This window comes from Colias philodice, chromosome 31 (genome assembly GCF_061535455.1).
Source record: "Colias philodice isolate Cphi_HAF_F1 chromosome 31, ilColPhil1 Martin Lab GWU primary, whole genome shotgun sequence".
Lineage (NCBI taxonomy): Eukaryota > Metazoa > Arthropoda > Insecta > Lepidoptera > Pieridae > Colias > Colias philodice.
In genome coordinates, this window is record NC_143116.1 from 621,234 (window position 1) to 645,079 (window position 23,846).

Genomic DNA, 23,846 nt, shown 5'->3' on the forward strand with positions numbered 1-23,846 from the left:
AAAAGCGTAAGACGGATACCATTCCAAAATATCAAACATGCTCAACGTTAATAATCAAGTTTTCACTTCTGCCGGCACTCCCCCAGTGCAACCCGTCTTTTTATAACAAACCACGTCGGTAGTTGACTTCTTGGGGCTGTAATGTATGTAATATGTATGTATGTAATGCTGTAATATAGTGCAGGCAATGTCACATATCACTGTCCCCGGAAAATAAAATGATAACTGCCATGTTACCATAGTTTTATTGTTATGCCATATTTGAAACCTACGTAGCCTAATACATCTACAGATTTTTTTTTGTTGTAATTTTTCTCCTCTAATCCACAAAGTTATAATCTATGATATACACTGATACAATGATATACACTGTTTTTTCCCAGAACATATTCGTAGTTACTAGAAAAAAAAAAGACGGGATGCACTCCGGGAGTGCCGGCAGAAGTTTCAGCATGTTTGATATTTTGGAATGGTATCCGTCTTATGCATGGAATATAAGGACTAAAAAAAAAAACATCCGTCTTACGCTTTTTCGATCAGGCCACGTGTCCTGACGCGAGTTTAAGATTTTATACCCAACGCCGCTAAAGAAGTTTTCACTTCAAAAAGATAGTGATACATCGAATAAAAATTCTCAGCGGGGCATATTATGGAACCTATGTAACAAAATACCCATCCATACTTAATATTATAAATGCGAAAGTAACTCTGTCTGTCTGTCTGTTACTCAATCACGCCTAAACTACTGAACCAATTTGCATGAAATTTGGTATTGAGATATTTTGATACCCGAGAAAGGACATAGGCTACCTTTTATTGCGAAATATTATGTACCACGGGCGAAGCCGGGTCGGACCTCTAGTTTAGAATAAATGGATAAAATAATCTTACTCTAGTCAGGTAATTATTCAATTTGGCAATAATCGTTTCTTCTCAAGAGACTATGTAAATTTGTTGTATAATTAATACATAACTTATACATGTATATTTGTAGCTCTTCTAAAAAAGTTACGTCATCGCAAAAAAATATAGCATTTGAATAGAACAGGTGGATAGCAAAACCAGTACATAATTAGTGTTTTATGCTAATAGTTGCATGAAGTATAATATAATAAAACTTAATTTAAGTAATACATGATATAATTAATACATCATCAGTTCGTATATGTTCCCACTGCTGGGACACGGGCCTCCTATGAGGCTACAGGTCATAATCGACCATCCTGGCCAAGTACGAGCAGATGTATTAAAACTTAGATTTTTGGGAAAGTCTTTTTCCTAACGATGTTTTCCTTCGCCTATTGGAGTAAACTGTTCTTATATTTTTTAATTGAAGCCAGTACCAGAGCCAATACAATTTAGGCTACATATTTGTTTATTTATAAATAAGTATATTACTTACTGTCGCTATATACTACATAGCATAGATAAATAATACATAGGACTTACATTAATGTGTAACAAATCAAAGCAATACTGCATACTAATGCATTATATACATATCTAACAGGCTAGAAGTTATTCTAGCTGTAGTAACTCAGGCCCCGGAACCACAGACACAATAGAAAATCTATTGCGTCTGGGACCGATCGGGCCGCTTGGGGCTCAATGTTAATAGTTTTAATCCTTCGCAAAGCCTTTTTACTCATTTAAGTTGAACAAAACTACATGCTTTTAATCTTTACATAGTATAAAACAAAGTGCGTCTGTATACTTAGATATTAAAAAAAACACAACATAATTTGATGTGTTTTTATAAATAGAGTGGGTCTTAATATAGTATTAAAGACTAAAGTAGCTTTGTGCATATGGGCCGTTTAAAGTTATTTATGATCTTCAACTGTAACATTGTTTTGAAAAACATATATAAATAAATAAAAATAAAAGCTACCAACCCTAGCCTTGGCGTGCGCAAGCACAATCAACGACGACAAACCATCAGTATATATCCAACCGTCGAAGTGAATAGTCGTGTAGTGATAGTGATACAATTACATAGATTATATTAAGTGGGTATTTAATAATTATATGTTTCGTTATTGCATTATAAGGACCATTTGCTGCGTTTAAAAACAAGGTTGTATGTTGTGTTTGTTCTCATGTATTTTAATTAGTTTATAAGTGTTCTAAAAAGTTGTTTATTTATGTTGTACCTAATTGGAATAATGTACTTTTTGTTTCTTTTTATGTATAGGTACTAGTTGTGCCCCGCGGTTTCATCCGCGAATAAAATGCGAAAAGTAACCTATACCTAGTACCTACTACGGCTCTTCGACTATTATTTTAGTTTTAGCAAACATTGAAATCTCTGTTTATAAAAGCGTACAGACAGACCGGCTTTCCCGGTTATAATATTACTTTGAATTGTATCATTCTTTCATATCATGTCTGCTATTTAAATAAAAATAGGCAAGATTTTTTAAATTATGAATTAAGAGGAAAAAATTGCGTTGTTAAGTTCTGTGAATATATTACAATATTTATTAGTTTTAATCATTCGTTTCCGTAACTTTGTAATAATATCAAACATAAAGAATGTGTGTTTGTTTGAATAAAATCTGTATAATCCCGAGATGCGTAAAAATATATTAGAAAATAGATTTTATAGCGAAAGAATTTTCTAAATGGGTTAAAAAAAGGTTCAAAATTTGCCACCATTTTTTAAATGTTGAATTTTGAAAATCGAACTGTCTCTTTTGTTTTAACTCAAAAACAACTTACTTCATCATCATCAATTTAAAACATTACATAAGTTACGTGCATTGTTACGTGGCGTATTTTTTAACCGACTTCAAAAAAAAGGAGGAGGTTATCAATTCGGCCGGTATATTTTTATTATAGACAACTCGGGCGGATATAAATGACAAGATTCGCTCCTGTTGGTCTTAGCGTGATGATATATAGCATAATATAGCCTTCCTCGATAAATGGGCTATCAAACACCGAAAGAATTTTTCAAATCGGATCAGTAGTTCAAAAAATTCTTCATCTTTATAATATTAAGTATAGATATACTTAGATAAGACCTAATAGATAAATAAATATATATTTTGTTCATGGAAATGTGATGATACAATAATTTTAAATAACTAACTACAGTACGCGTGTGTATTGAAACAGTGACAAGCGGCTACATAGTTTCATTGACGTACATATTTCAAACAAAATTATTTTTAATAATGAGTTATCGCACAGTCCTATTTCCGTTATAATCGCAGTAATACAGATAATTAAAATAAATATTTTGCATGAATTTATGTGTCAACTTGTTTGACCACACAATAAATAATTTGAATTTGAATTTGAGCGCAGCTCCGAACGCGCTGTCAAATAAATTTTCATGGTAGTTACCTACAAAATTTCATCCCCTATGTTATAGCATTATATGTATAAGGAAAGACATTATCAAAATTCTTTCTTAACGGATAAATACATCTACTAGTATAGTTTATATTATCTGTGGTCTACATTATAGTAGCTATCTTCATGCAAATTTTCACCCCGATTAGTCCAGTATTTTGGGCTGTGCGTTATAGGTAGATATTCAGTCAGTCAGTAGGTAAGTAGGCTTCTTCTTCAATACATTTAGTAGTCGCTCAGTGGTCTAAATTCGACTGTAGATAACTATAAACAAAAGAATGTGTGACAGTGTGTGTCAAATGTGTGGTAGTGTGTATTTTTTGGATTTAGGTAATGTATTTTTTTAATACTTACTTCTCGTTATACCTAAACTAAAGACTTAAGTGTGCCAATTTTCATATAGACCGGGAGATACTGACACAAAATTTCGAGTCATTTGTAACAGGATGGCGGTTCTACAGGGGTCTTAGTACGCAATGACAAAAAGAAAAACGATGGTGTGAACGCTGGTACCGGCGGCTTAGTCGCGTGGGCGTTAGTCGAACTCGTCGGAAAAATAGCGAAGTCAAACGATTTGTAACACAAAAGTTTTAGAATTTACCGATAGCCCATAAAAAAGAAGTAGGCGGTAGTGTCATGCCATACTTTTCCGGTGTGACTTACAGCCCGCCATACCGACGCGAATGTGTTGATTTAAAAAAAACAATTCAACCATTTGTACCAGGCTAACTTTTGCACAGGTAACCATCGTCGTGCAGCCATTTACGAATATCGCCATGCCATACTTTTTGGACGATTCCAAATGGTCGCCATACCGCCGAAAATCTGCAAATTTTTTTTTTCGCCGAACCATTTGTAACACTCTAAATTTGTTTTTCAACAACTCCTGAATGATTATAAATAGAAGTGTGATAATGCCATACCTGTGGGAGGTGGCGAATGTGTATAAGATTTTTTTTTATTGTATGATTTTATTCGTATTTTGAACGATTTGTAACAGTATGGCATTAATCTTTCCTATAAGTTTGAGGTTCAACAAATATAAATACAAAATTTCAAAGATCTAGGTGGTAGAAATCTTCACTTCTATAAATTAATAATAAATTTATTTATGAAGTATGGCAGCACTTTTCCCCCTACTAGAAGTATGGCAAATATAATAATGGTCACATTTTATCAAATACTCTCCAAAAATCCAAATGCAATACTGGTACAAAAGTTTGGCGAAAAAAAAAATTTTTGCAGATTTTCGGCGGTATGGCGACCATTTGGAATCGTCCGAAAAGTATGGTATGGTGATTTTCGTAAATGGCTACACGACGATGGTTACCTGTGCAAAAGTTAGCCTGGTACAAATGGTTGAATTGTTTTTTTTTAAATCAACACATTTGCGTCGGTATGGCGGGCTATAAGTCACACCGGAAAAGTATGGCATGACACTACCGCCTACTTCTTTTTATGGGCTATCGGTAAATTCTAAAATTTTTGTGTTACAAATCGTTTGACTTTCGCTATTTTTACGACGAGTTCGACTAACGCCCACGCGACTAAGCCTCTGGTACCAGTATTCACACCATCGTTTTCTTTTTGTCATTGCGTACTAAGACCCCTGTAGAACCGCCATCCTGTTACAAATGACTCGAAATTTTGTGTCAGTATCTCCCGGTCTAATACTTCTCCATCTGCGCTATTTTCGTAAAATTGGCATAATTATTTTTTCTTCACGTAAGTACTTATGTACCTATTCGGTATAAATACAAATTTCCAAAAACCACATATATATACATCAACACTACAAAAAAATAAATAAAAACAGCAGACCTCGATTTTATGTTTCTTTGTTTTAACGTTCTCATTGATGGTGTGGAAATTTTTCTAACGGAATCGTTTACAAGCACAACGTATCTTAATTCTTGGCAAAAAACGTGTCTATTTATGTCTGATTTCACACGACAATTAAAATATTATATTTTAAACGTCTCTACAATAAAAAACAAATTCGCTGTGGCTGTCTGTCCGTTTGTATGCTGAAATCTTTGAAAGTACGCAACGGATTTTGATGCGGTTTTCTTTAATAGATAGAGTGGTTCTCTAGGAATGTTTTAGTATATAATTTATTAGGTTTTAGACACAGCGGGTGAAGCCGCGGGCGGAGAGCAAGTATTATTATAAATAACTGCTCGTTCTGGCTACGCAAAGGAAATCCAGTAGGATTGACATGTTTCGCGGTAAAATTTGATATCATAAAATAGTTCCGTTCTGACGTGAAAGAAAGACGAACAAACAAAGTGTCACTATAATAATATGTAATAGTAAAAAATAAGTAATTAGTTTCTAAGCTTAGTTTTAAAACAAGGCTACTACGGCGCGGCGCATATACATCAAACGAACGAATGCTCATTCCCCCACTATGTCAAATTATTTTAGTGTAAACAGGTAGGGTTGCCAACACTTCATCATCAAAATATAGTATTTTCCAAAATAAGGTGTAAAAAATATAGTACATTTAAAAAAAATATAGTATTTTATGGGAAAAACAAAAAAAATAGACAAATATATATTTATTTTTATAAAAACTATATTTTTTTGAGAGCAGTGGTGGCTCAGTGGTGAGACCTCGGACTTCGAATCGATAAGTCCGGGGTTCGAGACCGGGCGAGCGCGCAGGAAATAAATTGATTTTTCAATTTATCTGCGCATGTTGTAACATCACCACTGCTCGAACGGTGAAGGAAAACATCGTGAGGAAACCGACATGTCGAAGAATCAAAAGTTCGACGATATGTGTCATCCGCCAGCCCGCACTTGGCCAGCGTGGTGGATTATGGCCTGTACCCTCATAGGAGGCCCGTGTCCCAGCAGTGGGAACATATATGGGCTGATGATGATGATATATTTTTTTGCACTTCTTGCACTGTGTAACAGCTTTTTGTTTAAAATAAAAGTGTCAAGCTTTGTCACATTCAATTTTTAAATTAATATAAATCAAAAGCTCATTTTTTATTAATGATACACTACTTCTGTTTCTTTCTTCTCGCCACTGGTAGGTATACAGGGTGTAATCGTTAAGTGTGCACAGGCGATTATTCCGTAACTATGTCAGATATCAAAAAACTTTACACTGATATCGAAAGTACTATACCTAATGAGCAAAATGACAATAATCACTTTTTAAAAATAAAACTAGAAATATCCAAAAATGTTACATAAAACGCTCCCATATATTTTATTTCCCATACATTTTGTATTCAGAGCAAATGTTCGAAATGACATCCTTGGTTTGGAATATCACATCGAGCTCTATTTACAGTTTCTAAATGAACTTTCATTAAAATTTGCGAAGTAATTAAAGCACAAAATCAAAATAATAATTTGGAAAATCCAAAAGTGCACGCCTCATAATTTTTTTTTTATAAATATTTATTAATTATTATTTTTGTTTATTTAATAACAATTAAACCACATCGAATCAGAGCCCTGAAAAATGAAAGGGTTCTATTCCTGAGCATACTCAAGCGTAAGAGAAAAAAATAATTTGGAAAATCCAAAAGTGCACGCCTCATAATTTTTTTTTAATAAATATTTATTAATTATTATTTTTGTTTATATAATAACAATTAAACCACATCGAATCAGACCCTGAAAAATGAAAGGGTTCTATTCCTGAGCATACTCAAGCGTAAGAGAAAAAAAAAGACTCGATTAGTAAAGTATTTCGGTCGCTATCGTGTTAACAAGAAAAAGGATCCGCACATACAGACACACGGACGTCCAAGACAGAACTTTTTTAAACTGTTTTTTAACTAGTTTAAATAACAAAAATGACATCAAAAATATCATGAACGTTAAAAATAGTGTTTTTTCTTAATATGTGTGTGTATGTATTATCTTACAAGTGCAATGTATGATACATAAAGACATTTTAAGTTTGAAAAATCAGATGTTTTGCGCGAAGTGACAGTAGTACCCACCTCAACGCTTCGCTTATGAGGCGTGCAAAAGACTCGATTAGTAAAGTATTTCGGTCGCTATCGTGTTAACAAGAAAAAGGATCCGCACATACAGACACACGGACGTCCAAGACAGAACTTTTTTAAACTGTTTTTTAACTAGTTTAAATAACAAAAATGACATCAAAAATATCATGAACGTTAAAAATAGTGTTTTTTTCTTAATATGTGTGTGTATGTATTATCTTACAAGTGCAATGTATGATACATAAAGACATTTTAAGTTTGAAAAATCAGATGTTTTGCGCGAAGTGACAGTAGTACCCACCTCAACGCTTCGCTTATGAGGCGTGCAATATAAAAAAGCAAAATCTTTTATATTAAATGTTTGGAATAGTCATATTTCATACACAATGTATGGGAGCGTTTCATGTAACATTTTTCGATATTTCTCGTTTTATTTTTAAAAAGTTATTATTGTCATTTTACTCATTAGGTTAAGTACTTTCGATATCAGTTTAAATTTTTTTGATATCTGTAATAGTTACGGAATAATCGCCTGTGCACACTTAACGATTACACCCTGTATGCGCAATAGGATATACATATATGACTAAGGCCCGATTTTTCAATCCTTGGTTAAAATTTATCCGTCCAATAAAGTATTACACGAACATTTTAAAATGTCACCTGTAAACTGTCAAATACGGACAATTAGAATACATTTTTGAAATGGTAGTTTAATACGTTATTCGATGAATAAGTTTTAACCAACGATTGAAAAATCAGCCCCTAGCCATCTTAACAATTAAAAGGCGCGTTCTTATTTTTTTTAATGAAGGATTTGTTTGTAACATTTGTCGGTGTTGAAAATATAGTATTTTTGCGTACTATATATGTTTTCAACAGTATATAGTACGCAGACCCGAAATATAGTACAATACTATATATTATAGTACGGTTGGCAACCCTATAAACAGGCGTAGAACATTCTTTCGTTCTTAGTGCGTTCGAAAAGATTCTATGCAATGTTCTAATACTGAACAACACTGAATACGAGTTTTCGTTTACACTACAAGATCACGAAAGAATGCTCTTGCTCTAGCTCTATGTTCGTTTGATGTAAATCCACTGTTAGTAGAATACAAAATTATTCTACCTATAATTAAATATTCGAATCGAATATTTATCTTAAAAAATCCGTTTTTAATTGTTTATTTCTAGAAAAATATAGATCCAGAAAAACAAGACATTGTTAACATTGCAATATCAGAATAATCAATCATTCTCAATATAATTGATGTTAAGCAATTTACCTAACTATTATTTCTTTGAAAAAATATTATTGAAGAATTTATATGCATGCTGTATTAGTAATTACTAATTACCTACTAATTAAGGACTGCACCATAGGGGAGCATTAATTATTTTTGGATATACTCGTTTCCTTTGGTGGTTATAGTCTGTGTCGCTTGGGATGTCGCTTTTTTGTTTTAATAAAAAAAAAAATTATTTCTACGTTGTGTACATTGATGCATGTATAGCGCTAAATGTATACGACATTTTTGAAAACGCAAGAGACGAAAGAGTATTCTTTCGTCCCAGACATTTATTTAAAACGAAAAATAAAATTAAAAAACCCAAGATCAAATAATGATTCATGATCATCAAAATCGACTCACTTAACCCAAAATTTGTGAATTAACAAACAAAAAATACGATGGAGAACCTCTTCTCAAATTAATGTTTATTTACCTTATATAGCTTATTGATTGGCATATTATTTTTTTAACTCGGTTAACAGATGGACGTATGACCGCTCTATTACAGTCCATTTTTAATCTGTACTGCTTTTAATTAATAAGATTAGTAGAACAAATTCAATCAGGTTTTGTAAGTACTTTCTACCCATAGTTTTTTATATCTACGCATCTTAATCTTAATCTATACTAATATTATAAAGAGGAAAGGTTTGATTTTTTGTTTGTTTGTTTGTATGAATTGAATAGGCTCCGAAACTACTTGGCAGATTTGAAAAATTCTTTCACTGTTGGAAAGCTACATCATTTCTGAGTGACATAGGCTAGGTTTCATCCCGGAAATCCCACGGGAACGGGAACTATGCGGGTTTTTTTTTGAAAACGCGGGCGAAGCCGCAGGCGGAAAGCTAGTACTATTATAAAGGCGAAAGTTTGTAAGTATGGATGTATGGATGTATGGATGTTTGTTACTCTTTCATGTAAAAACTACTGAACCGATTACAATGAAATTTAGCACACATATAGAGGGTAACTTGGATTAACAAATAGGATAGGTTTTATCCCGGAAATCCCACGGGAACGGGAACTATGCGGGTTTTTTTTTGAAAACGCGGGCGAAGCCGCGGGCGGAAATCTAGTATATTATAAAGACTTGTTTACTTAGAGTATTAACTTGTTTATCTGTATGTTTTCAATTCGAATCATTTTGACGATTCTTATTTTTATTTGAATGCTTGTGCCTTCCATTTGGTGATTTAAATTTTGTATAAGTAGTTCTGACAATTTCAATAAAAAATTTACAAATACCTAATCATGTGCTAATAATGAGGCTACTTTTTTCCCGGAAATCCCATAGGAACGGGAACTATGCGGGTGTTTCTTTGAAAACTCGGGTGAAGCGGGCGGAAATCTAGTTCGGAATAATTTTTATATTTTCATAGTTATTTATTTCAACTACGTATAAATGTGCGAAGCCATAGTGAACTTCTTGTTACAAAAAACATTCAAAACCAAGTTATTTTCTGTCGCAAAACAATTTTTTTTATTCACATTATTTATTCAATATAATACTCTTAATTATTCAAGAAACACGTTCGTTTGTACGTTTTTTTCTGTCTGTATTTTTGTGGTAAATGTTACAATCTGTATCATTTTAAAACCGGAAATCTCTGTTTTTTTTACAGCTATTTATGTGTGTGAATATAAAAAAAATTGACCTGTCTGTTTGTAATGTCAAAACAACGCTGCTAATTGCGTATGAAAGTGTATAAATCTATACTAATATTATAAAGCTGAAGAGTTTGTTTGTTTGAACGCGCTAATTTCGGGAACTACTGGTTCCGATTTGTAAAATTCTTTAGATGTTAGATAGCCCATTTATCGAGGAAGGCTATAGGCTATATATCATCACGCTAAGACCAACAGGAGCGGAGCACTGCGGGTAAAAGCGCAGGGCACAGCTAGTATATAATAAGCTACACTTGTATATTAATTGTATTAAATTCAATTTTGTCCCACTTTAAACGGACAGATTTCATTCAAACATTATGTACTTATCAAGGATCGGTTATTTATTTTTGAATTAACAATAAAGAAGGATCTTAGTCGATGATGTTATATGTATAAGATACTTATGGCGACTTCTTTATAAAAACTAGCGGTCCGCCCCGGCTTCGCCCGTGGTACATATTTCGCAATAAAAGGTAGCCTATGTTCTTTCTCAGGGTCTAAAGATTGTCTGTGCCAAATTTCATCAAAATCGGTCCAGTAGTTTATGCGTGAAAACCATACCTTATATATAAAAATGAATCGCAAAATGTTTTGGTAAGCGCATAACTCGAGAACGGCTGAACCGATTTCGATAATTCTTTTTTTATTATATTCCTTGAAGTACGAGGATGGTTTTTACGTAGAGAAAACGTAAATATGTACCACGGGCGAAGCCGGGGCGGACCGCTAGTAAGTACATACATATAAACCTTTCCTCTTTATAATATTAGTATAGAAAATCTAGAAAAACTCACGAGCAAATTGTATTAAAATAAATGGCAAAAGATACCTGTCTGTAGGTAAAACCCATTTTACCTTCAGTCAATATCTTGTTAATGGATGGGTCAAGGAAAGGTCACGATCTTACCCTTTTATTGTTAACGAAATTCGGAAAGATTCACCTCAGCATGCAATTATATTATACACACTTCCCGCCCGCGTTTTCAAAGAAAAACCCGCATAGTTCCCTTTCCCGTGGGATTTACGGGACAAAACCTATCCTATGTGTCAATCCAAGTTACCCTCTATCTGTGTGCTAAATTTCATTTCGGTTCAGGAAAGAGTAACAAACACACACACATCCTCACAAACTTTCGCATTTATAATATTAGTAGGATTATGATTAATATTTTATTCATAATAATATGGTTTTTATGAACAAATTATAACTTGTTTATTACTTTGCCATAAAAGACAATTACGTGCAATGCAAATATTAGCCTTAATTGAGCGTTGAGCAAATCTATACTAATATTATAAAGCTGAAGAGTTTGTTTGTTTGTTTGAACGCGCTAATCTCGGGAACTACTGGTCCGATTTGAAAACTTCTTTCGGTGTTAGATAGCCCATTTATCGAGGAAGGTTATAGGCTATATATCATCACGCTACGACCAACAGGAGTGGAGCCACGTGGGTGAAACCGCGCGGAGCAGCTAGTGTAAGATATAACACGTGGTGGCATGAACACGCTTATCTCAGGAACTACTGCCCCCCTAGTCAAGTGGCTTTCTGTTAGCGTAGCGTTCAATAGAATAGACTACGAATGTATGAGATTGACGTAACCTGTAGATACGTTTATCTACAGCCTACGTCAATCTCATACATTCGTAGTCTATTCTATTGAACGCTACGCTAACAGAAAGCCACTTGACTAGGGGGGCTGGTCCGACTTGAATAATTCTTTCAGTTTTAGATAGATAGATCATTTATCGAGGAAGGTTATAGGCTATATAGAATCACGCTAAGACTACTAGGGTAAAACCGTGTGGCACATCTAGTACCTACATAAAGTCACGTCACGGTGCATTTCCATTAAAGGAACATAGAGCTAGAGCAAGAGCATTAATTCGTGATCTTTTAGTGTAAACGAAAACTCGTATTCAGTTGTTCAGTATCTCATTCACATTGAATATAATATTATAAATGCGAAAGTAACTCTGTCTGTCTGTCTGTTACTCAATCACGCCTAAACTACTGAACCAATTTGCATGAAATTTGGTATGGAGATATTTTGATACCCGAGAAAGGACATAGGCTACCTTTTATTGCGAAATATGTACCACGGGCGAAGCCGGGGCGGACTTCTAGTTGAATATAATCTTTTTGAACGCACTAAGAACAACGAAAGAATGCTCTACGCCTGTTTACACTAAAAGAATTTGACATAGTGGGGTAAGAATGAGCATTCGCTCGCTTGATGTAAATTCACCGTTAGATAGAATATAGGGGCATTTTCAATGCTATTTTTAGCGATCCTTTTAAAATAATTTCTATACAAACATAAGTGGTATTTACAAATAAAGGTTTCCTTGTAATTATTTATTCCAATAACATTTAACAAGGCCGTTATTACGACTTGCGGTTAAATTAATTATCTAGTAGATATACTTTTATCAACTCTATATTCAATTATTTATTATTGTAAAGAGTTTGTTTGTTTGTTTGAACGAACTAATCTCAGGAACAGCTGGTTCGAATAAAGTTAAATTTACCTAATCTTTGAACACGATTGATGTAGATTAAAAAATAACCTTAAGGGTGTTTTTTCACCAATAATATACGAGTATGTGTAGCGAGGAATATGTTTGTAAATAACCAATAGTATCGCTTCAAACGCTAAACGCTTCACACTAAATGAAGCGATACTATTGGTTGGTTGGTATTGGTTTGACGACGCGGTTGGCGCAGTGGTAAAGTAACTGCCTACTGAGCCGACGGTCCCGGGTTCGATCCCCGGTCAGGGCAAATATTTGTGTGATGAACTCAATTATTTGTTCTTGGGTCTGGGTGTTATTATCTATATATGTATTTATTAAATACTAGCTTTCCACCCGCAGCTCGCCCGCGCAGTCAAAGAAAAACCCGCATAGTTCCCGTTCCCATGGGATTTCCGGGATAAAACCTGTCCTATTTCCCGGGGTAAAAAGTAGCCTATGTCCTTTCTCGGGTATCAAAATATCTCTATACCAAATTTCATGCAAATTGGTTCAGTAGTTAAGGCGTGATTGAGTAACAGACAGACAGACAGAGTTACTTTCGCATTTATAATATTAGTATGGATTATATTTATCGTCGACTAGTACCCACAACACAAGCCTTAATTACTTACTGTGGGACTAGGTCGATTTGTGTAATAATGTCCTATAATATTTATTTATTATTTATTTATTTATTGGTTATGTATTTACAAACCCATTCCTCGCTACACATCCTCGCACGTTAGTGGACAAGCACCCTAAAATGGGGGCATATAAGTAGTTTGTCAAACCTTTAAGAAAATGTAAATTAATTAGAATATGTTAATTGCAGGTGAATAAAATGACAACATGGATTGTAAGGTCCTCAAATCAACGTTACTTCTGCTCGTTATAACGCAGACGACAGGACAATTCTTTGGTAAGTTATTTTATTAATTACCTAACTAACCTGCTACTACTATAAAGGCGAAAGTTTGTAAATATGGATGTATGGATGTTTGTTACTCTTTCACGCAAAAACTACTGAACCGATTACAATGAAATTTAGCACACATATAGAGGGTAACTTGGATTAACACATAGGATAGGTTTCATCCCGGAAACCCCACGGGAACGGGAACTATGCGGGTTTTTCTTTGAAAACGCGGACGAAGCCGCGGACGGAAATCTAGTATATAAATAAAAAAATGTATTAAAGTCATACATAGCTATAAAATACTTTCTCTATTTATATATATACTTATATATCTTCTTATATATAAAAATGAATCGCAAAATGTGTTGGTAAGCGCATAACTCGAGAACGGCTGAACCGATTTCGATAATTCTTTTTTTATTATATTCCTTGAAGTACGAGGATGGTTCTTATGTAGAGAAAACGTAAATATTATGTACCACGGGCGAAGCCGGGGCGGACCGCTAGTAATATATATAAATTTATCATTTATTATTTAAACTGAATGATGTAAGCATAAGCAATAGCCTATACCAGAGAGTAATTAATATTGGCAATAACAGAACTAATCTATAGGTGGTTGTGAAAGTGGCTATTTCCTATTATTCTGTAGCCTAATTTCTACATTATTTTTGTTTATTTGTTGTTAACTAGATAGTAATTTATTAATAATGCTGATCATCTACTTACAGTTGTAAAAATATTGCGTCGAAGTTTCGAAAGAAATTAAATATTATTAGTGAATAAATAATTGGAGGTAGTTTTCACTCAACTATTCGGAATCAATGAAAAACATTTAAAAAATTCAAAATAAGATCTTATTTCACACTACATAACGTTCAAATTCCCTTACAGATTTCTTCTCAGCACTCCAACCTGTGATCCAACAAGGCAGATATGACGTCACAACGAAACGAATCCGAACACAGACAGAACCAAAACGCAATCATTCCATCTCACACAACCCAGTCGAAACAGAAAGAGACAGACGAACACACACACAAACTAGTCATGCAAAAACTAGACCTAAGACTACAGTACACAATAACTACAGTACCCAAAAGCCAAAACGAAAGAACACAGTGAAGCCTAGTCAAGATGCTATTTACTTCAATAGTGATAGAAATATAAATAGATACACAGAATACACAACACGAAATCCGTTCGTAAATGGTGTAAGACCAGCCATAGTAAATGGTCCACCTATAACGAATAGGCCGCCAACACACGCGCCCCAGTTTGTCGAAAATGCTAGCCCGGAATTGATAATTGGACCAGATGAAGACTATATGAGTGATACAGAGAAACTGAGATATTTAGAAGTGGCTGAACGAAGTGAGTATTTTATGAATTATCACTAAATAGTGGCATTTATAAAAAAGTCGTTCCCCTTCGCCTGTCCCTATGTATTGTGCTATGTATGTGTCGCAGTTGGATTGTATAATCCGCCGTATTATACATTACGGCTAGCTGTTTTAATATGCCGAAAATTCGTCTTTTTCCAAAATTCTACAAAAAAAAAAAACGGTCGCGAGCCGACGGAGCCCCACTTCATGGGTCTCCTTTTTCTGTGTAGTTTAAAAAAAACACGAACCTAACCTAACCCACCCCCTTATCCAAACCAAAAAGGAGACGATTTTTTTTGTTTGGAGAATAGGCCCACCTCAATTTCTTAGCGTATATTAATGAAATGTGTGTTAATTTGTTCCTTGAAGTCCCCAGATTACAGTGGTGACATTACTTTTACATGTTTTAACCGGAATCTTTAGAAATACGTGTGCAAACTTTCACCTCATTACTACATAAAAACTAACTGATAATGAGCGATTTGTCTTGTGTGACCCATCCGAATCATTGGGTACAATATATTTTAATAAATTAATAAATAAATATTAGAAAACATCATATCTGTCACGATTTAAAGCTCGGAAATCAGACACAACGAAGGTAGCACAAACACAGAGACCCGATTTGGTTATAAATAGATATAAGTGGGTGTACCTCAAGTTTCTGGACCTTGATGCGATTTTAGCGATTGGGAAAACTGATTCAATAAGAAATTATTAGATAAGTAGGTATTTAGGTAGATGATATTTTATGACTAGGAGTAGGTACATAATATTAGGATAGGTATCCATTTGCACAGCTATTTTATTATTCATGTTCAATTGTAATATTAAACGCTCTTATGTTGTAGCAATATCATTTTTAAATAGGTAAAAAAAACATTGTTTACATTCATTGCAAACATTGACGCAGGGGGCTACGACAGGAGGAATCTGACATATTCCGTCAAAGCAGCCAATAGCCCAATAGATATATAACATTTCGTTACACGGATTTTTTTAGCTGAGTAGAAACAAATTGTTTTATTTGATAAATGACAGGATTTAAAATCGCTATCAATCATATTCTTACATATAAATAACAATAAAAACAGTTTCTAAAGTGGTTTATTGAAGGCAATTTTTTTCGCTTTTTGGTTTTATTTTCATTCTATCGATAAAAACGTTTCGTTCCAGTTTTTTTTAATGTTGGCCATTGTTCTTGGTTTGTAGACAGCACACTACAGCAGGGATGATATCAAAATAAGGCTTTTTAATTCGATTTCATGATTCCGGTTTCGTTTGTAAAACAACGAAGTTACAAAATTCATAATATAATTTTATATTTTTACACGTTTTTTTTGATGACTATACGTTACCGAGTCTTGGTGGGCCCACAAAAAATAGTCTCCTTTCTGATTACGAATTTTCGGGATATTACAAAATGCCGACCGTTTGTAAACGGCCAAATATTACAATTTGCCTGCGACATATGCAATCCGTAGATCTTTGAAACAATGCAACTGATGTAAATGTAGGTTTTCTTATATAAATATTAATTTATTACAACATTATATTTTCAGTGTGCGAAAAATATAAATCGCTAGATGTGAAGCAACTACAAGCTATCCCGTTGGTACCATCACCACGGCCTGTGAGAGTCAACGTGTCTTCGTGCGTGCCTTCTGAGGTATATTTTTTTTATCACTATCACTATCACTATCACTATCACTATCACTACATAGTATAAAACAAAGTCGCTTTCTCTCTCCCTATATCCCTATGTAATACCTATGCTTAAATTTCTAAAACTACGCAAAGGATTTTGATGCGGATTTTTTAAAGAGTTATTCAAGAGTAAGGTATTCCATTTGTTTGAACGCGTTAATCTCAGGATTTATACGCGTTATAATTTATTAGGTTTTAGACAAAGCGGGCGAAGCTGCGGGCGGGTCGCTAGTCAATTATATTCAGTTAATTATAATTATCCCTACTAAGTACTAATATTATAAATGCGAAAGTAACTCTGTCTGACTGTTACGCTTTACCTCTCAACCGATTTTGATGAAATTTGGCACAGACAATCTTTAGACCCTGAGAAAGAACATAGGCTTACCTTTTATCAAATCACCACGCGGGCGAAGCCGCGGGCGGAAGCTATTTATAAATAAAAGCATTTGATTATCTTTAAATTCGTATAAAAATAGGTGTATGTCTATTTATGCAACCAAGATTTATATAATATAATTTCAGGGTCCAAAAAGCAACGAAAAATGAAAAATATATAAAATTTATAAACGACAATTCTTTACGTATACTTTATTTAGATAATGTTTTTATACTAAGAAATAATGAAAATTATAGCTTTATTTTAAAAGGTTTCTCTTGTTATTCGTATATTTAAGATTAACTAATCAAAAAAGAAAATAAAATATGGTTAAATGAAGTTTTATCTAAGTCGTAAATTTGTCTTATAATTAGACACTTTTTATCACATAAAATTAATATAACTTTAATGTCTCCTTGGATACTATTTGCCTTAGACATACATATTAACTAAAGATCCGCCCCTGCTTCGTCCGTGGTACATAATTATATGGCCCTACAGCACTCGGGTATCACGTACATAAGGCGCGCTGAGAGTAAAATTTCAAGGTCGCGTCATGGTAATACCGTCACGTGATGGAGTAAAGCGACGATTTTGGTATCTTTGATTCCTGCGTTAGAAATTTCACTTCTGACATGTGCTTGGCACACACGGTCTTTTTTACTAAATTTATACTGTTTATAGATAACTAACTACCTAGAAATAATTTTAATAAATAAGGGCCGATTTTTCAATGCTCGGTTAAAACTTATCCGTCCAATAAAGTATTACACGATAACATTAAAATGTCACGTAAACTGTCAAATACGGACAATTAGAATACGTTTTTAAAATGGTAGTTTTATACATTATTCGACGAATAAGTTTTATCCAAGGATTGAAAAATCAGCCCTAAGTATAATAATATATTTTCATAGGTACCGTTGGTGGTCGGGGGTAAGGTGGTCAGCGTGAAGGAGTTCCCTCACATGGCACTTCTAGGGTGGCCGAAGAGTATTGTAAGTTTTTATACATGACGGAAGAAGGGCCCAAGGCCCGACATACACATCACTACATAGTATAAAACAAAGTCGCTTTCTCTGTCCCTATGTCCCTTTGTATGCTCAAATCTTTAAAACTACGCAACGGATTTTGATGCGGTTTTTTTAATAGAACGAGTGATTCAAGAGGAAGGTTTTAGTATATAATTTATTAGGTCTAAAACAAAGCGGGTGAAGCCGCGGGCGGTAAGCTAGTTTTTATTAAAGTAGATATTATCTAAAAGTAAAGTGATGCTATTTTATTTATGTAAAATTAGAAATTCAGCTGCTCGTAAAAGAAGATTTATGGAACATTTTTCAATGAAAAAGCGAATCGAATGGTCGAATTTTCCATGAACACTTTATGGTGAAGTTGTCGTTTAGCCCAATATTAATTTCCTACTTTTTAGAATCCCGAACCTCAAAAGGAAAAAACGGAATCCGTGTCTAATTGCACAGATAAAGAAAAATTGCTAAAAGAATAAATTTAAAAAATAAATAAATGGTTTGGTTTTAGCTTTCCGTGCGCGAGTTCGACTCGCACTTATTATTATTTATTTTTTATTAATATTCGTTCTATTACAGTCTGGTGGCTATTCCTGGAAGTGTGGAGGTAGTCTACTTAGCGATAGATATGTTCTGACGGCAGCCCACTGCGCTTATCAAGATAAGGATAATACTGTTGCTACGTAAGTAATATGTTTTTATTTTATTTTAATCATATTTAAATTTTTAATCAATTTTTGTCCTTATTATATTAAGTACAAGTTTCCACTTTGGCGCGAAAAATTAATATTTTATATCAAAATAAAAATACAACATTAAATATTTTTATTTTTTATTAATGAACTTTATTTCTTTCGTTTAAAATATCACAAAATTATTCATAGATTTGTTGAAATTGATAATTTTGGTTTTATGGCATTCAAATGCTTTATGAATGGCGCGAAAGGATGCGGGTTCGAGTCCCGCCTCGTGATCGATTTTTTTCTATTCTTTATAAATTTATATTAATAGATTTTTCAATATTTGATGCAATACAAAATTAGAATATTTTGTCATAATTAGATACTATGAAATGAACGATATAAAACTAGCATTGTTCTAAATAATAGTTAATAAATAAAAATAACAATTAAAATTCTAAAAATAACAATTAAAACTCTTATTTCAGAGGTCCACCCCGTGCAGTACAATTAGGGTCTTCGTATTTAAACGACCCTGGGGCGTTAGTGATCAAAGTGGCATCTGTAACCAGACACCCTAAGTATAAGTTGCCGAAGTCTTACTTTGATTTGGCTTTGGTCAAGTTGGAGAAATCTGTGACGTAAGTATTAAACTGAATAAAATATTAATAATAAATTTTATGAATTAACCAGCTTTTCCCGCGGATTCGTCGGCTTTGTCTAAAACCTAATAAATCATATAAATAAATTCAAAATATACTAAAACCTTCGCCGAGAATCACTCTATCTATTAAAAAAACCGCATCAAAAGGATGAACTATGATTACAAAAGAATTTGCAAAATTGGTTCAGCCGTTCTCGAGCTTTGCGCTTAGCATCAAAACTCAAAAATCACAATCTCATTCATTTATTTATTCAATAAGACTTCTTCTAGAAGCAATTTTGAATCGTCATTACATATTTTTAACATTTACCACCGATTCGGAAAGCAGTATCTACGGAGAAGAATCGGCAAGAAACTCCATAGTTGCTCTTTTAAAATCATGTCAATATTACCATTTAATTTTACATAATATGTAACTACATACCTAATATATGCCAAAAAAATTAGTGTTTCATTTTTATATTATAGATTATTAATTTATTTATTCCAGATTTTCCGAAGTGATCAGACCGGCTTGTCTGGGCAGACCGCCGCCGCCAGGCAAACCCATAATTGCTACTGGATGGGGTAGAACTGAGTTCCGTAAGTATCTTATCTTATCTTACTAATACATATTATAAATGCGAAAGATTGTGAGGATGTGTGTGTGTTTGTTACTCTTTCACGCAAATACTACTGAACCGATTACAATGAAATTTAGCACACGTATACCTAGAGGGTAACTTGGATTAACACATAGGATAGGTTTTATCTCGGAGGTCCCACGGGAATGCGAACTAAGCGGGTTTCCCTTTGAAAACGCGGGCGAAGCCGCGGGCGGAAATCTAGTTACTTATAATTGTATTTAATTGTAATAAAAGGTACTTAGAGGTTTTGTCAAGTAATCACAGTATAAATACAAAATCAATTGTATAATTTATTTCAGTTATAATTTTTGAAACCTTTGAATCGTGGAGCATTCGTACGAATCGTGCCTAGTAGCTCAGACGTTGTTTATACGACGTTTGACCCAACTATCCTCACTTTGCTAATAGTCGTTGACTTACTGCGATTTGTTATCAACTGTTTACATCAATTAGGTAGCTGTTTAGAATCGCAGTACATTCTTACTATATTCAAACTAATATTTAACCTGGCCCTGTGTACCTTTCTAAATATATATGATAGTGCGTTTAATTTAACGATTAAATTGTGTTTTAAAAGTAAATCAATTGATAAACTTAATTAATTATTTTGATAATAATTAATTGGATAAAAGTATTAATAATCATTAAATTATCAAATAATAATAATATTTCATATCATATTCAAAATAACGATCAAAATAACACAACACCTATGCTCACTCCCCCCACTCGAATAGTTGTTTTGATCGTCCTATAATTAATAACGGTCGTCTGCAGTTGCGGGACATTCTTGTCTTGACTTTGGGTGAGTGAACATGTTTAAGAAATATTATGTCATATAAGAAAAAAAAAACACGAGGCCGGGTTAAATATTAGTTTGATTGTAATGATTGTAATAAGAATGTACTGCGATTCTACACAGCTACCTAATTGATGTAGGTAGTTGATAACAAATCGCAGCAAGTCAACGACCATTAGCAAAGTGAGGGTAGTTGGGTCGAACGTCGTATAAACAACGTCCGAGCCACTAGGCACGATTCGTACGAATGTGCCCCGAGTCAAACGAACGCGGCATTTAGTATTCGACAGCTAACATGTTTTGACAGGAAATAGAGACATTCATCCACTAAAATATTAATCTCTCAGCCCCCGGAATCACAGACAATAGAAAATCTATTGTGTCGTGGCCCGATCGGGCCGCTCGGTGGTCAAGGGGTTAAATGAAAAGTTATGTCTAACAATCAGTAGGTATTTAATTACGTAATACAACCACGCTCTAACATATATAAATCTATTCCAGGAGGAGACCAATCATTCGAACTGCGCAGTGTATCGATCCCCGTGTGGGACATGTCGGAGTGCCGGCGCGTGCTGGGCGCGTCCCGCAAGCTGCCCGACGGGCCGCGCGCCGACACGCAGATATGTGCGGGCGCACTGCACGGCGGGAAGGATACTTGTCAGGTATTATTGACGTGATAACGTTTTTAAAACCGTTTTAGTCGGGTGACATGTTCAGAAACTTGTGTCACACCAAAACCTCACGAGCGCGATCGCAGGTATAACGAGAGAGAGACGGACCGATCTCCCGTCTCATCTCGAGCGCTGCCACTGCATTATGTTATCACGTAAACATCTCGATCGTAAACCTACTTTACAAACAACCAATTTTTTTATTATTAATTATGTTTTATGTACAGGGTGTCCCACTATCGGTATACTGAGCGCGAAGGGACTTGTAGTTTTGCATACACTGATCGCGTAAAAAATACTTAAACAACAAAATTACGTCAAAAATTGTTTGCTTAATTTTTCCTGAAAATCCATGTTTTCTTCTCTAGCTTCGCGCAGCCGGCATATACCGCTTCTCTAATGTGAGCATTTTGTCTATGAAAACTGCCGCATTTATAAATAATATTAGTCAGGTGTAGGATTTTTAATCTTCGAAATAAAACAACATTTATTTATTTATTTTTCTTTAATCAACGAAAATTATTTATCATAAATATAAACATATAAGTATGTATTTAATATAAATAAAACAATTATATCCATTGTTCATATAAAATTATCTTACAGGGTGACTCAGGCGGTCCAGCACAAATCCAAGATGGCTGCGTTTGGCGCGTAGTTGCTGTGACGTCACTCGGTAGATCTTGCGGAGCGCCGAACACACCAGCATTATATGCCAAAGTATTTCCCGTGTTCATCGCGTCTGTAGTATTCAACGGACAGACAGACAAACGAGAATCCGTAAACCAGAATCAGAATCAAGATTCTGGAAGTTATAATCGACGCGAAACAACTACAGTGAGATATCAAGAGAATTATAACAGTTATATTCAAAATGATTATGATCAGAATCGTGGACAAGTTTCTACAACTACAAGCAACTACGGCAATTACAATAGTCAGAATAATAGAAATAATGAACAATATACTAATAATAATAATCGAGGACAAAATATTATTACGACTACTGTAAATCCTAGTAGCAATCATCGACAGAATAATTACAATTATCAGAATCAGAATAAGAATCAATACGATTCTGGGTTTTATAACGCAGAAAATGATAAAAAGAATGAGAATAGCGACAGTGGACAATATACTAATAACAATAATCGAGGACAAAATATTATTACGACTACTGTAAATCCTAGTAGCAATCATCGACAGAATAATTACAATTATCAGAATCAGAATAAGAATCAATACGATTCTGGGTTTTATAACTCTGAAAATGATAAAAACAGTGAGAATAGCGACAGTGGACAATATAAACCACAAAGACAAGAAACGAATAAGCCAGATTATAATAATTATAATACAGATAGCAATAATAAATATCCCAACGATTATAATAAAGAATTTTACAGCAACGGTTATTATAATCAGAATCAGAATCAGAATCAGAATAATAATTATAACTATTATACTACTGAGGGTTATAATTATGAAAAAAGACCGTATGGTGATCAAAATGCAAATGTGGATGATGGAAGGATTTGGTGGACATAGTTTGCAGCTAAGTCTTAGACTTATAATTAACTAGCTGTATACCGCGGTTTTACCCGCATTGCTCAGCTGCGTTTGGTCTTAGCGTGATGATATATAGCCTGTAGCCTTCCTCGATAAATGGGCTATCTAAGTGCCATATCACACTAGCGGATTGCGAGCGGTTTCAAAGCGGAGCGGGTGCGCAACGAATACGTTGCGGGCGCGCAACGAACACGCCGCGGTTGCGCAGCGAATTCGTTGCGGACGCGTCATTTTGTATACTCTCGCACAAAAGCCAGCCCTTCCGCCTTGCCTAACTTCCATTCAATATTTCCATCGTTTCTGTAGCACTCAATTTTTTAACCGTACTGTGGAAATGCACTTACTTAACAGTTAACTAAAGATGTAATAACAACTGGAGTTGTTAAAAAAAGGTGCTATAAAATTGAATTACTAGGACTTTTAGAATGTACCATACATTCCAAAAGTATGTAACGACTGACCAGTATAATCTCTCCCATAGCAACGTATGTTATAAAGAGATTTTGTGAACCTAATTATGAGCAAAGTGATAGTGAGTTGCTGGTTGCTTGATAAAATTTTCTATTCACTGCTATTTATCTAATAATAAGATAGCCCTGTTTTAGTTAA

General features: G+C 34.1%; 1 protein-coding gene across 2 annotated transcripts; it reads left to right on the forward strand.

Moving 5' to 3' along the window:
- Window positions 1-1,935: 1,935 nt before the first annotated feature.
- LOC149475004 (uncharacterized) lies at window positions 1,936-23,340 on the forward strand. Of its 2 annotated transcripts, none has more exons than XM_089713847.1 (10): window positions 1,936-2,077; window positions 13,649-13,735; window positions 14,627-15,106; window positions 16,680-16,786; window positions 18,121-18,201; window positions 18,808-18,911; window positions 19,397-19,549; window positions 20,063-20,154; window positions 21,499-21,659; window positions 22,275-23,340. In XM_089713847.1, the coding sequence occupies exons 2-10, from the start codon at window positions 13,666-13,668 to the stop codon at window positions 23,214-23,216; spliced, it is 2,190 nt and encodes a 729-aa protein (XP_089569973.1). In that variant the 5' UTR covers window positions 1,936-2,077; window positions 13,649-13,665; the 3' UTR covers window positions 23,217-23,340. The 2 variants fall into 2 exon arrangements, with proteins under 2 accessions (XP_089569973.1, XP_089569974.1); XM_089713848.1 differs by having other exon boundaries at window positions 1,941-2,009.
- Window positions 23,341-23,846: the final 506 nt, after the last annotated feature.

Coding starts and splice junctions, on each gene's coding strand:
- LOC149475004 (XM_089713847.1), top strand. CDS start 13,666: ATGGATTGTAAGGTCCTCAAATCAACGTTACTTCTGCTCGTTATAACG. Junction 16,787..18,120: donor CTTCGTGCGTGCCTTCTGAG/GTATATTTTTTT, acceptor ATATTTTCATAG/GTACCGTTGGTGGTCGGGGG. Junction 18,202..18,807: donor TAGGGTGGCCGAAGAGTATT/GTAAGTTTTTAT, acceptor GTTCTATTACAG/TCTGGTGGCTATTCCTGGAA.